The sequence below is a fragment of the Coregonus clupeaformis genome, chromosome 1, assembly GCF_020615455.1.
Source record: "Coregonus clupeaformis isolate EN_2021a chromosome 1, ASM2061545v1, whole genome shotgun sequence".
NCBI lineage: Eukaryota > Metazoa > Chordata > Actinopteri > Salmoniformes > Salmonidae > Coregonus > Coregonus clupeaformis.
This window is the reverse complement of record NC_059192.1, coordinates 56,078,732-56,095,571: the sequence shown is the minus strand read 5'-3', so window position 1 is coordinate 56,095,571 and position 16,840 is coordinate 56,078,732. Positions and strand designations below refer to the sequence as shown.

The following is a 16,840-nucleotide window of genomic DNA, read 5'->3' as shown; positions in this document are numbered from 1 at the left end:
AATGTATCAATGCGCTTAGGTCTCTCACATGGAATTCAGCCAATGAAGGTGCTGTCTTCTCCACGTGATCATCAGTGGCGGTGCATCGGTGTGGGTGACCCTCAGGGAGCTGCGATCTAAAGATTGTGGAGCCAACTAGGGGTTAAATCACGAGACCATGATGGTCTCCGAATGATCATCACAGGCACCAGGGTCTGACAGAGCTTAAAGTTAAAGTTCACTGATCTGACAAGTCCACTATACTTTCACTAGGGAGATTATTTGGTTTCATGCCGCCTGTCAAAATAGCTTACAGTGAGGGAAAAAAGTATTTGATCCCCTGCAGATTTTGTACGTTTGCCCACTGACAAAGAAATGATCAGTCTATAATTTTTATGGTAGGTTTATTTGAACAGTGAGAGACAGAATAACAACAAAATAATCCAGAAAAATGCATGTCCAAAATGTTATAAATTGATTTGCATTTTTAATGAGGGAAATAAGTATTTGACCCCCTCTCAATCAGAAAGATTTCTGGCTCCCAGGTGTCTTTTATACAGGTAACGAGCTGAGATTAGGAGCACACTCTTAAAGGGAGTGCTCCTAATCTCAGTTTGTTACCTGTATAAAAGACACCTGTCCACAGAAGCAATCAATCAATCAGATTCCAAACTCTCCACCATGGCCAAGACCAAAGATGGGAGGTGTTGAATGGAGCTGAAGGATGGAACTAATAACAACAACTAATAACAACAAGATAACTAATGTAAGAAATGCTCTGTCCATAATAAGTATATAGGTTATATATTGTGAGCTTTTGTGAAAGACGACAGTTAGAAAGATATATAGCATATAGAAGCATACCAGATGGACATCATGAAAATGATCGGAGGAAGTTCAGGAGTAAAAACAAACAAAATATAATTATTGACTGTGTCCATAAAATTTATATAGTATGTATAAGCATGAAGTAGAGGCCTAAGCATGGTTGTTCACTAGTTTTCTCCAATTAGGGAGGGGATGGTGTAAAGTGGTTATCCCACTGGCTATAGGGTGAACGCACCAATTGGTGAGTCGCTCTGGATAAGAGCGTCTGCTAAATGACGTAAATGTGCCCTTGAGCAAGGCACTTAACCCTAATTGCTCCTGTAAGTCGCTCTGGATAAGAGCGTCTGCTAAATGACTAAAATGTAAAATGTAAAATGTAATGGTGGGGTTGGAAAGTAATAAAGGGAAATATATATATTTTTAAAGGATATGTATGTGTATATATGTATATGTATGTGTATATACATATTTTACATATTTTAGTCATTTAGCAGATGCTCTTATCCAGAGCGACTTACAGTTAGTGAGTGCATACATTTTCATACTGGCCCCCCGTGGGAAACGAACCCACAACATTGATGGAAGTTACAATCTATCTACAATATTAAAGCTGATCTACCCCCAAAAAATATATTTATTTATTTTTTATAAAAAGACCAAAGAGCTCTCCAAGGATGTCAGGGACAAGATTGTAGACTTTCACAAGGCTGGAATGCGCTACAAGACCATCGCCAAGCAGCTTGGTGAGAAGGTGACAACAGTTGGTGCGATTATTTGCAAATGGAAGAAACACAAAAGAACTGTCAATCTTCCTCGGCCTTGGGCTCCATGCAAGATCTCACCTCGTGGAGTTGCAATGATCATGAGAACGGTGAGGAATCAGCCCAGAACTACATGGGAGGATCTTGTCAATGATCTCAAGGCAGCTGGGACCATAGTCACCAAGAAAACAATTGGTAGCACACTACGCCGTGAAGGACTGAAATCCTGCAGCGCCAGCAAGGTCCCCCTGCTCAAGAAAGGCCCATCTGAAGTTTGCCAATGAACATCTGAATGATTCAGAGGAGAACTGGGTGAAAGTGTTGTGGTCAGATGAGACCAAAATCGAGCTCTTTGGCATCAACTCAACTCGCCGTATTTGGAGGAAGGGGAATGCTGCCTATGACCCCAAGAACACTATCCCCACCGTCAAACATGGAGGTGGAAACATTATGCTTTGGCAGTGTTTTTCTGCTAAGGGGACAGGACAACTTCACCGCATCAAAGGGATGATGGATGGGGCCATGTACCGTCAAATCGTGGGTGAGAACCTCCTTCCCTCAGCCATGGCATTGAAAATGGGTCGTGGATGGGTATTCCAGCATGACAATGACCCAAAACACACGGCCAAGGCAACAAAGGAGTGGCTCAAGAAGAAGCACATTAATGTCCTGGAGTGGCCTAGCCAGTCTCCAGACCTTAATCCCATAGAAAATCTGTGGAGGGAGCTGAAGGTTCGAGTTGCCAAACGTCAGCATCGAAACCTTAATGACTTGGAGAAGATCAGCAAAGAGGAGTGGGACAAAATCCCTCCTGAGATGTGTGCAAACCTGGTGGCCAACAAGGGTTTTGCCACCAAGTACTAAGTCATGTTTTGCAGAGGGGTCAAATACTTATTTCCCTCATTAAAATGCTAATCAATTTAGATTTTTTTTTAAATGCGTTTTTCTGGATTTGTTGTTGTTATTCTGTCTCTCACTGTTCAAATAAACCTACCATTAAAATTATAGACTGATCATGTCTTTGTCAGTGGGCAAACATACAAAATCAGCAGGGGATCAAATACTTTTTTCCCTCACTGTATATAACAATACAGTAGTGGAGTTACTACTAAGGAGATCTGAGGTAAGTGTCCCCCCTGTAGTACTAGCTGGATAGCCATTTAGTTTAGTGGTTAGATTGTGTTATGTAGGTATTATGACCACTTCAAGGACAACTTGAACACCAAATATTACAGTAGACTACAAGTGTTAGAGTTAGTAGGCTCTACAGTAGAGCCACTTTTACATTGCAGGTTCTCAGCATTAGCGAAACTAAATATCCTTCTATCCTCCACAATCTTATTGTGCCAAGGAAAGTGACTTCTATACATCATCCTTTACCCAGAAATAAACTGTTTTCATCTCTGGCTTTTAGCAGGTTTATTTTAGTTGGGGTAGGGTAGAAATGGGACATGTTTCTGACAGTGTCTGAGCAGATGTCAGAATGTCTGTCTGGTCTTTAGCAACGCTTGTCAGAGCATGTTTGTCAGAGTGTCACATGACATGCTCTTTAACTCAACTCATCATAGTAGCTGTAGCTGGCTGCTCTTCTGTATGGATCAATCACAGTCAGCTAGAGTTGACACGTCTGTCTCATACTGTACGTACTATATGTATGTAGGCCCTGGAATAATAATAAAACGCTTGTGACATAGCCGTGGACTAGTGAGGTCATGCCAGTAGAAACTACGCACAAGAAGGATAGAAATTCCTTTAAATAGATGTAGGAGCCCATAACTGTTTATGATCATGAAGCTACCAGGTCCATTAAGCCAATGCTTAGAGGCTTTGCAATAAACCGGGGCCTCTTGGTGAAACGTCTGAATCCATATAACATTCCTTTGTGCTAGTATTCCATATACTGTATTACACATGACTACAGTCAGACATCCCTTCTCTGACCTTTCAAGGCATCACAAGTGCCATTCTGGACAAATTCAGTGTGAGTGTATAATGCAATACGTTGCCCAAGCAACTCCAAGGAATCTCCCTCTTTCTTTTCTCCCTCCCTTCCCCCTGTCTATATCACATCCTCTCTCATGGTATTTTTAATAGTCTGTCTCACAGTCTTACCCCTCTCTCTCCAAACATTGAATACTTTTCAATTAACTATGAAATGTTCCCTTTTGTATTTTCAGTCATGTTTATAACTGCTACCAGTTAGAGGTGGTAGTAAATGCTGAAGGGAAATAGTTAACCCTGGGTAGTGGCCTGCTGAGTGTCCAGCTGACCCAGGAATGTGGAGCCCCTGTGGGCACGGGGTAGCTGAGATCAACTTCACAGCCTGGACGGGAAGGAGGAAGGAGGAGCATTACTAGAATACAGTGTTTACTTTCACACAGTACATCCACACTTCAACATTTCAAAGTGCAAACACAACATTTTGACAGACATTGTCTTCGTCATGGAACTAGCCTATATAACTCAACACACATAAATATAGGTCACCCGTAATGTCCCTGTGGAACGAGCAGTCCGAGATGACATCAGTTCACTGGAGACAGAGGAACATTAAAGCAGAGTTATGACCTCTGTTGAGCAGTAGAATGGAGGTACACTTAAGCGCCTGGGTTTTAACTCTCTAATGCACTACAGACAGGTTAAAGAGACGGGTTCAGCTTAGCAGAGGTTGGGGATCAGAGGAACACTCTCTCCCACATCTACGGGTCCTTCCCAGCAGCAGCAAGGCCCTAAGGCCATCTGATTTATGGCTGTCCTTTTGACTGCCTGTGTCTATCTTTAGCCAGGCAGACTTTTATGAGAGTGTTTAAGTGAAGGCGTGCTGTGGCAGAGACGGCAGGCAGGCCCAAACCCAGCCGCTCGTGACAGGGCCTCCGCTGTTACTGACGTTATTTCCTACCTTTGCATAAACACACCCGGGATGCCTGTCATGGTGGGCATGTTTGGATGGTCGGAGGAATGCGTGCTCGGAATGCCCGGTGCCAACAGAGATCTGCATGCGCTGGAGAGGAACAGAAGTACTTCTATGTAATAGCTGTTGGTCTAACTAGCTAACTCCTGTGGCACAGCTGCAAGGGCTTTTCAGGTTTATTGATGAGGAATGTTTTTTAATTGTGCTGTTCTTTAAAGACAATTTTGCTTACAGGACCTCCTGCAAATGATGTTTTGTTAGTCGTATGTTGTGAAAAAACAATATTTCTTCCTGCTTTTGCAAGAATATTAGCAATTGACAACAACTGAAATGGAATTCCGTCTGCTGCAACCCAGGTTTTCAGTTATCATGTTGTTTACTCCACATACACATACACATGTGCTTTCAAACAACTGTTTATCTTCCACACTCTTCAACAGAGATTCATCCTTCAACCATAGCAAACACACAGAACACAGCATGGTACATAATGTTCCATGAGTCATCAGGTGTGTTTACGCCTTATTACGTAAAAGCATCTCTGGAGATAAGAAGTATTCCCCACCAGTGTTGCCACACATTTCCTTCTCCCAGTAAAATACACAGCAATTCATCTTCCCTGCCGACTTTGTTCTCTGTGACTAAAACAGTATGGTAGGTGACCTTTTAAAACAGCTGCTTACCCTGACACACACACACACACACACACACACACACACACACAGAGAGAAGTAAGGTGGCGATGTCCACAGGGTCAATGCATTTTGTACATAACCCCCAATTACATCCAGTTATCCTGTGTCTGTCTGTGTGTCTGACTGTATAACTGCATTAGTTTGCTGTTTTAGGCGATCTGCTACAAACCCATCAGTCTGTATCAGAATCATCTATTCGATTGGGTTGTTTTCAAAGGGTTTTCTGAAGCAGCCAAACAACCAACATAGTATTCAGATAGAACACCCAGACCCAGACCCAGATTTAAGAAATAGTAATAGTACAACCATAGAATTAGGATAATAAATTCCCACGCATTAGGCCAATAGTGCAGTCATAAAAGTCTACAACATAGCAATTTAAGAGTGCTGTTTTTAAGGGAACAACTTAGCAGAAGCAGATGGACAAAGACCAATATTAGGACCATAGATAGAGCACTCCAAGATTATATATATATTTTTTTACTGCCTCTATGACAGCATGGACGAGACGGGGAAAAAGCTTGTTAGAAGCATACAGTAAAAGTACCCTGAAAAGATGATTGTCCTGAAGAAACCTAGTAAATTACCCTGAAAAGGACACAGAATGACACTCCAGTGTACCATTGCCCTGATGGCGTTAAACAGTTTGGGACATTGGATGAATGTCCTTTCAACCCCAGCAACAGTATAGATATACTGGTGCCCTAGATATTTTTTATTTTTTTATTTTTTTTATTTCACCTTTATTTAACCAGGTAAACCAGTTGAGAACAAGTTCTCATTTACAACTGCGACCTGGCCAAGATAAAGCAAAGCAGTGCGATAAAAACAACAACACAGAGTTACATATGGGGTAAAACAAAACAAAGTCAAAAATACAACAGAAATACATATAATATACAGTGTGTGCAAATTTAGCAAGTTATGGAGGTAAGGCAATAAAATAGGCTATAGTGCAAAATAATTACAATTAGTATTAACACTGGAATGATAGATGTGCAAGAGATGATGTGCAAATAAAGATACTGGGGTACAAATGAGCAAAATAAATAACAATATAGGGATGAGGTAGTTGGGCGGGCTAATTTCAGATGGGCTGTGTACAGGTGCAGTGATCGGTAAGGTGCTCTGACAACTGATGCTTAAAGTTAGTGAGGGAGATAAGTGTCTCCAGCTTCAGAGATTTGTTCCAGTCATTGGCAGCAGAGAACTGGAAGGAATTGCGGCCAAAGGAGGTGTTGGCTTTGGGGATGACCAGTGAGATATACCCGCTGGAGCGCAGACTACGGGTGGGTGTTGCTATGGTGACCAATGAGCTAATATAAGGCGGGGATTTGCCTAGCAGTGATTTATAGATGGCCTGGAGCCAGTGGGTTTGGCGACGAATATGTAGTGAGGACCAGCCAACAAGAGCGTACAGGTCACAGTGGTGGGTATTATATGGGGCTTTGGAGACAAAACGGATGGCACTGTGATAGACTACATCCAATTTGCTGAGTAGAGTGTTGGAGGCTATTTTGTAAATGACATTGCCGAAGTCAAGGATCGGTAGGATAGTCAGTTTTACGAGGGCATGTTTGGCAGCATGAGTGAAGGAGGCTTTGTTGCGAAATAGGAAACCGATTCTAGATTTAACTTTGGATTGGAGATTCTTAATGTGAGTCTGGAAGGAGAGTTTACAGTCTAACCAGACACCTAGATATTTGTAGTTGTCCACATACTCTAGGTCAGACCCGTCGAGAGTAGTGATTCTAGTCGGGTGGGCGGGTGCAAGCAGCGTTCGGTTGAAGAGCATGCATTTAGTTTTACTAGTGTTTAAGAGCAGTTGGAGGCTACTGAAGGAGTGTTGTATGGAATTGAAGCTCGTTTGGAGGTTTGTTAACACAGTGTCCAATGAAGGGCCAGATGTATACAAAATGGTGTCGTCTGCGTAGAGGTGGATCTGAGAGTCACCAGCAGCAAGAGCGACGTCATTGATATACACAGAGAAAAGAGTCGGCCCAAGAATTGAACCCTGTGGCACCCCCCATAGAGACTGCCATAGGTCCAGACAACAGGCCCTCCGATTTGACACATTGAACTCTATCTGAGAAGTAGTTGGTGAACCAGGCGAGGCAGTCATTTGAGAAACCAAGGCTATTTAGTCTGCCAACAAGAATGCGGTGGTTGACAGAGTCGAAAGCCTTGGCCAGGTCAATGAAAACGGCTGCACAGTACTGTCTATTATCGATCGCGGTTATAATATCGTTTAGGACCTTGAGCGTGGCTGAAGTGCACCCATGACCAGCTCGGAAACCGGATTGCATAGCGGAGAAGGTACAGTGGGATTCGAAATGGTCGGTGATCTGTTTGTTGACTTGGCTTTCAAAAACTTTTGAAAGGCAGGGCAGGATGGATATGGGTCTGTAACAGTTTGGATCTAGAGTGTCACCCCCTTTGAAGAGGGGGATGACCGCAGCAGCTTTCCAATCTCTGGGGATCTCAGACGTTACGAAAGAGAGGTTGAACAGGCTAGTAATAGGGGGTTGCGACAATTTCGTGGCTAGTTTTAAGAAAGAAAGGGTCCAGATTGTCTAGCCCAGATGATTTGTAGGGGTCCAGATTTTGCAGCTCTTTTAGAACATCAGCTGTCTGGATTTGTGTGAAGGAGAAGCGGGGGGGCATGGGCAAGTTGCAGCGGAGGGTGCAGAGCTGGTGGCCGGGGTAGTGGTAGCCAGGTGGAAAGCATGGCCAGCCGTAGCAAAATGCTTGTTGAAATTCTCGATTATTGTAGATTTATCGGTGGTGATAGTGTTTCCTAGCCTCAGTGCAGTGGGCAGCTGGGAGGAAGTGCTCTTATTTTCCATGGACTTTACAGTGTCCCAAAACTTTTTGGAGTTAGTGCTACAGGATGCAAATTTCTGTTTGAAAAAGTTAGCCTTTGCTTTCCTAACTGCTTGTGTATATTGGTTCCTAACTTCCCTGAAAAGTTGCATATCGCGGGGGCTATTTGATGCTAATGCAGTACGCCACAGGATGTTTTTGTGCTGGTCAAGGGCAGTCAAGTCTGAGGAGAACCAGGGGCTATATCTGTTCTTAGTTCTGTATTTTTTGAATGGGGCATGTCTATTTAAGATTGAGAGGAAATTACTTTTAAAGAACAACCAGGCATCCTCTACTGACGGAATGAGATCTATATCCATCCAGGATACCTGGGCCAGGTCAATTAGGAAGGCCTGCTCGCTGAAGTGTTTTTGGGAGCGTTTGACAGTGATGAGGGGTGGTCGTTTGACCGCGGACCCGTTACGGACGCAGGCAATAAGGCAGTGATCGCTGAGATCCTGGTTGAAGACAGCGGAGGTGTATTTAGAGGGTAAGTTAGTCAGGATGATATCTATGAGGGTACCCATGTTTACGGATTTAGGGTTGTACCTGGTAGGTTCGTTGATAATTTGTGTGAGATTGAGGGCATCTAGTTTAGATTGTAGGATGGCCGGGGTGTTAAGCATATCCCAATTTAGGTCACCAAGCAGTACGAACTCTGAGGATAGATGGGGGGCAATCAATTCACATATGGTGTCCAGGGCACAGCTGGGGGCTGAGGGGGGTCTGTAGCAAGCGGCAACAGTGAGAGATTTATTTCTGGAAAGGTGGATTTTTAGAAGTAGAAGCTCAAACTGTTTGGGCACAGACCTGGATAGTATGATAGAGCTCTGCAGGCTATCTCTACAGTAGATTGCAACTCCACCCCCTTTGGCAGTTCTATCTAGACGGAAAATGTTATAGTTGGGGATGGAAATTTCAGAATTTTTGGTGGCCTTCCTGAGCCAGGATTCAGACACTGCTAGAACATCAGGGTTGGCGGAGTGTGCTAACGCAGTGAATAATTCAAACTTAGGAAGGAGGCTTCTGATATTTATGTGCAGAAAACCAAGACTTTTACGGTTACAGAAGTCAACAAATGATATATACAGTGACTTCGGAAAGTATTCAGACCCCTTTACTTTTTCCACATTTTGCTACATTACAGCCTTATTCTAAAACGGATTAAATAGTTTCCCCCCCTCATCAATCTACACACAATACCCCATAGTGACAAAGCAAACACAGGTTTGTAGAAATGTTTGCAAATTTATGAAAAATGAAAAAAATTAAATATTACATTTCAATGGAAATAGGAAGCACTTGAGCTCAATTTCGAGTCTCATAGCAAAGGGTCTGAATACTTATGTAAATAAGGTATTTCTGCTTTTTAGTTTTAATACATTTTCAAAAGTTTCTAAAAACCTGTTTTCGCTTGGCATTATGGGATTTTGTGTGTAGATTGCTGAGGATTTATTTGTATTTAATCAATTTTAGAATACGGCTGTAATGTAACAGAATGTGGAAAAAGTCAAGGGGTCTGAATACTTTCCGAAGGCACTGTACAGTATGCACAGAACTTTTGCCAGTGTGATAAAGGGTACAGTTAGGATCTATTCTATGATTGATTGATCTACGTTGCACTGTTCAGTCAAAATCCTATCACCCAGAACCTGTCACATCCAGTTGGATCATAATTCATAAAAATGTTGAAAAAGTGAAGGGGTGAATACTTTCTGAAGGCACTGTATGATGGACTTGGGAAGGGGAGCAGGAAAACAAGGGCATAATACTATGAACTCCACTTGCAAATTATGGATCTCCTGGCTCTACTTTTAACTCTGAATATTAGTTAAACATTACCCCAGCAGCCGAAGTCTCTCTTTTGATGAAAAATACAGAGAATGACACTCGCAGTGTACCATTGCTCTGATGGGGCAGCGTCAGACAGTTTGGGACAGGAGAGAAAAGCGATCCAGGAATAAATGAGAAGCAGGGTCCAAAATAATCCTGCTTCAGCTCAGCAGACATATAGAGGAATCTCGCCTCTCCTCAAAAATAAGAGGATATGTGACTAACCTGGTGCTGAGTGGGGAGAATGACAGGGCATAATCAGACTGATTAGGCTGTCACCTCATATTACCTCCTTATCAGAGGAGAGTGTGCAAAGCTGTCATCAAGGCAAAGGGTGGCTATTTGAAGAATCTCAAATATAAAATATGTTTTGATTTGTTTAACACTTTTTTGGTTACTACATAGTTTTGATGTCTTCACTATTATACCTACAATGTAGAAAATATTAAAAATAAAGAAAAACCCTTGAATGAGTAGGTGTTCTAAAACTTTTGACCCGTAGTCTACAGCAGTGCCAAAGTGAAATCACAATTTAGGTTATTGACTTTTCCATGGCAATACTTCACTTCTTAATACTCACAAACGCCTCCTAAATATTATGTTTTTAAGCAGCTCACTGGCAGAGAGAACATTACATTGATTTATCTCAGCCTTACAGAGCATATGCTTAAAATTCCAAGAACTGCATAAGGAATATTTTCAAAAAAGTATTTTTCGAGGTAATATTGCCATCACATATAACCCAACATGGTAAATTGACCTTAAATAAACAGATGTTTGACTATAGAGTAGAACATTTACTCTGTCGTCTTGTTTTTCCCCAACCCCCATCTGTCTGGATCCTGTTGGGCCTGCGGTCACATGATCTGGGTCATTTAGCCAGTTACTCACACGGCACACCTGGATGGTGAGGGGAGGGGAACATTCCAGCCTCTGATCTCTGACTTGTTGCTAATCTCACATGCCTGTTCCCTTTGCGTGTCTAAATAGACACCCATCTAGCACAACTGTTCTGTAAACACTGTACAAGGGGATCTGTCCACCATCAAGCTGATCATGATGGAAAACATAATTTTGCCTATCCAATTTCCAGTTTTAACAGACCAAAGAACTTCTAAGAGAGGAAGGCACTAAGGCACTATGCTCTCAAATTCCAGAGGAGGGAGAACACTGGTTCCGCTTCCCTTGGCCCATTTCCAATAATCAGTCCGTTTTTTTTTGTTGCTGTGGTGTGATATGATGATGTGGGTATTGAGGCTCAGAGACAGGTGGTCCTTGTCCCCTCTTCAGAGTCCTCTGAGGCAGATGCCCCAGGCTTGCAGCCAGCTGCTGGCATCACTGCATCACAGGCACCAGAGGCACCAGCAGCAACCCTATCAACCACCACCCCCACCACCACCCTCTGAGTCGCAACCCCTCTAGGATTTCCACACGGGCTGCAGGCAGCCATGAGGTTGTGTGAGGTTGTGTGCGGTATTAGTGAACATTTGTGGTAGGTGGTGGTTAAGGATTTATAGGGATCTGTGTGCCGGTATAAACGTGTGTGTGTTTGTATGGACATGTAAAGTTGTGTCTATGTCTGTGTGCATCCGTGTGTGCATTTGTGTGTGTGTCTGTGTGTTTGTTACAGGAAAGCAGTGACTAATGTCTGCCCCTGCTCGTGTGTAAACTGATCTGTCATAGGGCTTAGTCTGCCCAAACGCTTTGGGAGCACTGCAAAAACATTGACTAAACCATGCATTTTAGCAATGCAATGGCTCGATGTGAAATCACTTGATAACAACGGAGCCACTCACATCCATTCATATTCTGAGCCAAACAATGAGAGTAAACTAGGGATAGTCAACACATTCAGAACTGACATTCAATGCTTTAAATTGCCACAAACAACACCCTGTTTCTCAATTACCCTGACCTGACCTCTCTGTGTCAGACCCAGGCCTTTGAGCAAATGTAATAGGATAAACGTCCTTTCAACTCTAGCAACAGTATAGATATACGGGTGCCCTAGATATACAGTGCCTTCGGAAAGTATTCAGACCCCTTGACTTTTTCCATATTTTGTTACATTTCAGCCTTATTCTAAAATTTATTAAATTGTTTTCCCCCCCTCATCAATCTACACACAATACCCCATAATGACAAAGAAAAAACCGGTTTTTAGAAATGTTTGCAAATTTATAATAACCTTTAGGTACTTTTTGGCAAACTCCAAGCGGGCTGTCATGTGCCTTTTACTGAGGAGTGGCTTCCTTCTGGCCACTCTACCATAAAGGCCTGATTGGTGGAGTGCTGCAGTGATGGTTGTCCTTCTGGAAGTTTATCCCATATCCACAATTGATTTATGGAGCTCTGTCAGAGTGACCATCGGGTTCTTGATCATCTCCCTGACCAAGGCCCATCTCCCCTGATTGCTCAGTTTGGCCGGACGGCCATCTCTAGGAAGAGTGTTGGTGGTTCCAAACTTCTTCCATTTAAGAATGATGGAGGCCACTGTGTTCTTGGGGACTGTCAATGCTGCAGAATTATTTTGGTACCCTTCCCCAGATCTGTGCCTCGAAACAATTCTGTCTCCGACCTCTATGGACAATTCCTTCGACTTCATGGCTTGGTTTTTGCTCTGACATGCACTGTCAACTGTGGGACCTTATTTAGACAGGTGTGTGCCTTTCCAAATCATGTCCAATCAATTGAATTTACCACAGGTGGACTCCAATCAAGTTGTAGAAACATCTCAAGGATGCACCTGAGCTCAATTTCGAGTCTCATAGCAAAAGGGCTGAATACTTATGTAAACATTTCTAAAAACCTGTTTTCGTTTTGTCATTATAGGGTATTGTGTGTAGATTGATGCATCCACCCCATTGCAAAATCGGTAGAATTGCAGGAAATGAGCTTTAAAATTGCAACATTTTCTCTCCGCCCCATGGCAAAATTGATAGAACTGCAGAAGACTTGCTTTAAAACTGCCACATTTTCTCTATGCCCATGACAACATGTGTAGAACTGCAGAAAACTTGCTTTAAAACTGCAACATTTTCTCTACGCCCCATGGCAAAATGGGGCAAAATGTGTAGAATTGCAGGTTTTTATTATATTTTTATTTTCTCCACCGTCAAGAGGGTGGGCCTCTAAAAAAATTTGCCCACTTGGTAGTGGGGCCCCAAACCAAATCTCGCTTAGGGCCCTCAAAAGGCTAGAGCCGGCCCTGCCTGTCACCCAGAACCTGTGACATCCAGTTGGATCACAATCTATAAACCATATCAAGCCTATTGAGACAGCTTTACCACATGTAGTGAAGGCTGAAGGTCTGTAAAGATGTGCCCCTCAAGCCAAGAGGATTTCTCCTGTGGCCAAGGTCTTAAGCATGTCTCTAAGTGATCTCTTGCACAGCACATCAAAAGGTATTGGTTATCTTAAAAGCTTAGCCTTTTCGGTGTTAGTCGTTTTGAAAAGAACAAGTTATGAGCAAATGTGGCTATGTCTGTAGTAGTAGTCAGAAAGGCAGCCTACTTTTCCTTTCACTTGCATTTATTTTGAGCCACCCAGATTTTATGGATTTGGGAAGGGGAGCAGAAAAACAGGGGTAAAATAATATGAACTCCACTTGCAAATGATGGATCTCCTGGCTCTATTTTTATCTCAGAATCTAAATGAAACATTCCCCCAGCAGCCCAAATCGCTCTTTTGATGAATTAATTGAGCTGGAATGGATTTAGTCAGAGGATGAAACATTATGCGGAGAAATGGTTGGCTCTGTTTGGAGATTAGGTTTACAGAGGTCTCAATGTATGTGTGGGTGTTTGCCTGTGTGTATGACAACATTGGCCTCTCTTTACCTTTACCCATTGCAAAACTCAACATACAGATGTAGGATCTTAATTTGATCACCCTGTTGTAGGATAACTTTCATGCAATCAGAAAATGTACAACTTGTAGTGTATTTGAGATTTGAAAAGGCTTCTGAAGCTTGTAATTTCCACTTTGAAATTTCAGACCCCTACAAAAATTTCCAATAATTATAATCCACATAATAATTCAAATTTCCTGTTGCTCAGGATTATTTTCCTGCTGTAGAAAATTAGCTCAAATTAAGATCCTACATATGTAGCCTACTACTTAGCTACAGACCACCAAGGATTGTGATAGTGATGTGCTACTTTAACAGTTTAGTTTATATCTTACAGTTTATTCTACGAAACAATGTTAGGTTGGTGGGACGTCTCTTATGGAACAACATATTCCATGCGTAAAGTACAGGTAACTGCCAAAATAATGGAAACACTTGAGTAAATGAGGGCTACAAAGTATATTGAAAGCAGCTGCTTCAACATAGGTGTGGTTCCTGAGTTAATTAAGCAATTAACATCCCATCATGCTTAGGGTCATGTATAAAAATGCTGGGCAGGCCATTATTTTGGCCTTTATTTTGGCTACCATTAGAGATCTGTATATAAGAATGAGATGCTCATGTATATGCCCTAACAATGGGAGTCATTGTCCCAAAAGCAAGGCAGGCGACAAGCATTGGGCTTATTTTGGACAAATTTTGGTGAGAGTGAAATCTCTTGCTTCGCCTCTTCTTCTCTGCTACCATGGCTATGCCCTCATAGGGTGAGAATGCACCCATCCACAGGGCACAAGTGGTCACTGAGTGATTTGATGAGCATGAAAATGATGTAAACCTTATGCCATGGCTGTCTCAGTCACCAGATCTCAACCCAATTGAACACTTATCGGAGATTCTGAAGTGGCACCTGACACAGCGTTTTCCACCACCATCAACAAAACACCAAATGATGGAACTTCTCATGGAAGAATGGTGTCACATCTCTCCAATACAGTTCCAGACACTTGTAGAATCTATGCCAAGGAGCATTGAACCTGTTCTGGCTCGTGGTTGCCCAACGTCCTGCTACGACACTTTATGTTGGTGTTTCCTTTATTTTGGCAGTTACCTTTAATTGCGTGGGTTGTTATAGCCTAAATTAGTTTCATATAGTCTAATTAGAAAAAGACGGGGTGGGTGTTTTTGGGGATGCCCAAACTAGCACTTCTATCTAACAGCCTCTTGAATCAGATCCCTAGCCAGATCGAGTTTCACTGGGTTGCGTTAGCTGCTCAGATCAAAGGGTGTTCGCTGCCATTCCAGAACCTTTGTGTTGATGATTTTAAGACGGTGAGAATTTGACATTGCAAAAACAATGTCCCTACATGGCTGCGGGAATATGTTTTGGGGTGGGGGTGCTCTCATACAGGAGTAATAATAAAGGCCTAGTTCACTAAATCGGTGGGGATTATATGGTTTACATTTTTTAAATATTATTATTTATTTATTTTCGATTTATCAGGGGATGCTGCAGCAACATCAGCACCCCTACTTCCTGCGGCTATGTCTCCATTGCTTTGGGACACAACATCGGGAGTCTGTGTATCGATTGGACTTCCTCAGTTGTGAATGAATGGTTCTGGTGAGTGGCTACCACAATATAGCAGGCTACACCAAAAAAAACGTTTCCTGTCAACAAAAACATATGTATAATCTCTAGGAACTCTACTTACCAGATATAAAGTTAATTGTGACTCCCCCTATCAAATAAAGGTCTGAATCCAACTTTTGTCCAAACCGCACCATATTCCTGCTGTGTAAACAGTAGATTACATGGTAGAAAGTCTTGAGTGAAGTGCTGTCTAACTCAGCAGGAATATGGTGCTGTTCGGACAAAAGTTGGATTCAGACGTTTATTTGATAGCGAGGGGCACATTTCATTCTACATCTGGTAAGTGGTATTCCTAGAGATTGTGAATATGCCTTTGTTGACAATACACTTTTTTTGGGTGAAGCCGGCTATATTGTGGTAGGGTTATTTTCTGTCGCCAGCCACCAGAACGATGCATCTCAGGGAGTCCAACCAATACACAGACTACCGATGTTGTGTCCCAAAGCTACAATATGTAGCTAGTATGACAGTCTAGGCTATGTTGGGGCGGTCAGTGATGCAAATTCGCGGTTCTGGTTATCATCTGGAGTTTACACCGAGTTTCTGTCCAGCATATGGCCTGCGTCTCCAAAGAGCAAGAGCTGCTGTATTGGTTTCTCAATGAAGGATCATCAATAGTTCCCTGGAGGGTCAGGGTATCTGTCTGTGGACCAGCAGCACAGCGTACCAGCGCTGCGGATCTATCAACCGCCTGCTCCGCTGTTTAAACACCGATTTAAATCCCCTCCTTTCAGCACCTTCCGAAACAAACACGTGGATTGCAAAGGGATCCTTCTCAATACGCACGGCGGAGCCCGTTTAACCATTGGAAACAACGGAATTCTGACCACAAGAAACTGTTTAGATATAGGAGTTGTGTTTTTCGAGTGTAAACAACGGTGAAGTTTCTGCAGATTTCAAAATGAGTGACCTGGAAGAGGACTTTGCCAATATTTTAATGTTGAAGGAGGAGAGGATACGGGACTTGGAGAGGCGTCTGGCGGACAGGGAGGACGAGATCCAAGAACTGAAGAGGAAACTGCACAAATGTCAGTCCGTTTTGCCCAGCGCTCAACTTATAGGACCGAGGACCAGGTCTCGGGCGCAAGGCATCTCCGCGGAGCCTCAAAACTACCAAGACCTGTCAAGACAAGCTTTCCGGAAATATGACAAGTCCGACTGGTAAGAGTTTAAACCTGGTGTTATTGGTGTCGAATTATTTAGGGTTTATATACAGCAAAACCAGTCTGTTTATCCATCGTGTGCAATTGACGACGTAGGCTATAGAAAACATATAGAACAAACATTTAGCCTAATGGTTTGGGTTGCATTTAGAGTACTTTAAACAGGTAGACATTAGTGTGATGTCAGCCCATTGAATGTCAATCATTCACAATGACAATAGGGCTGACTCCTAGTCCTTCTGTGGAGATGGAGACGCGCTTCCATGAATGGGGCAGTGCGAGCGCGTTCATTCTTGGGGTCGATGAC

At 42.7% G+C, this 16,840-nt stretch overlaps 1 protein-coding gene across 1 annotated transcript in view; it reads left to right on the top strand.

Annotated features, from left to right (window-relative positions):
- The first annotated feature begins 15,949 nt into the window (after positions 1–15,949).
- The window catches only part of LOC121570914 (cGMP-dependent protein kinase 1-like), a 182,565-nt gene continuing 181,674 nt past the window's right edge, over positions 15,950–16,840 (top strand). The window contains exon 1 of the mRNA XM_041882216.1: positions 15,950–16,531. Coding sequence (XP_041738150.1) covers positions 16,272–16,531 — 260 coding nt within the window. The 5' untranslated portion in view covers positions 15,950–16,271. The remainder of the gene's footprint in view (positions 16,532–16,840) is intronic.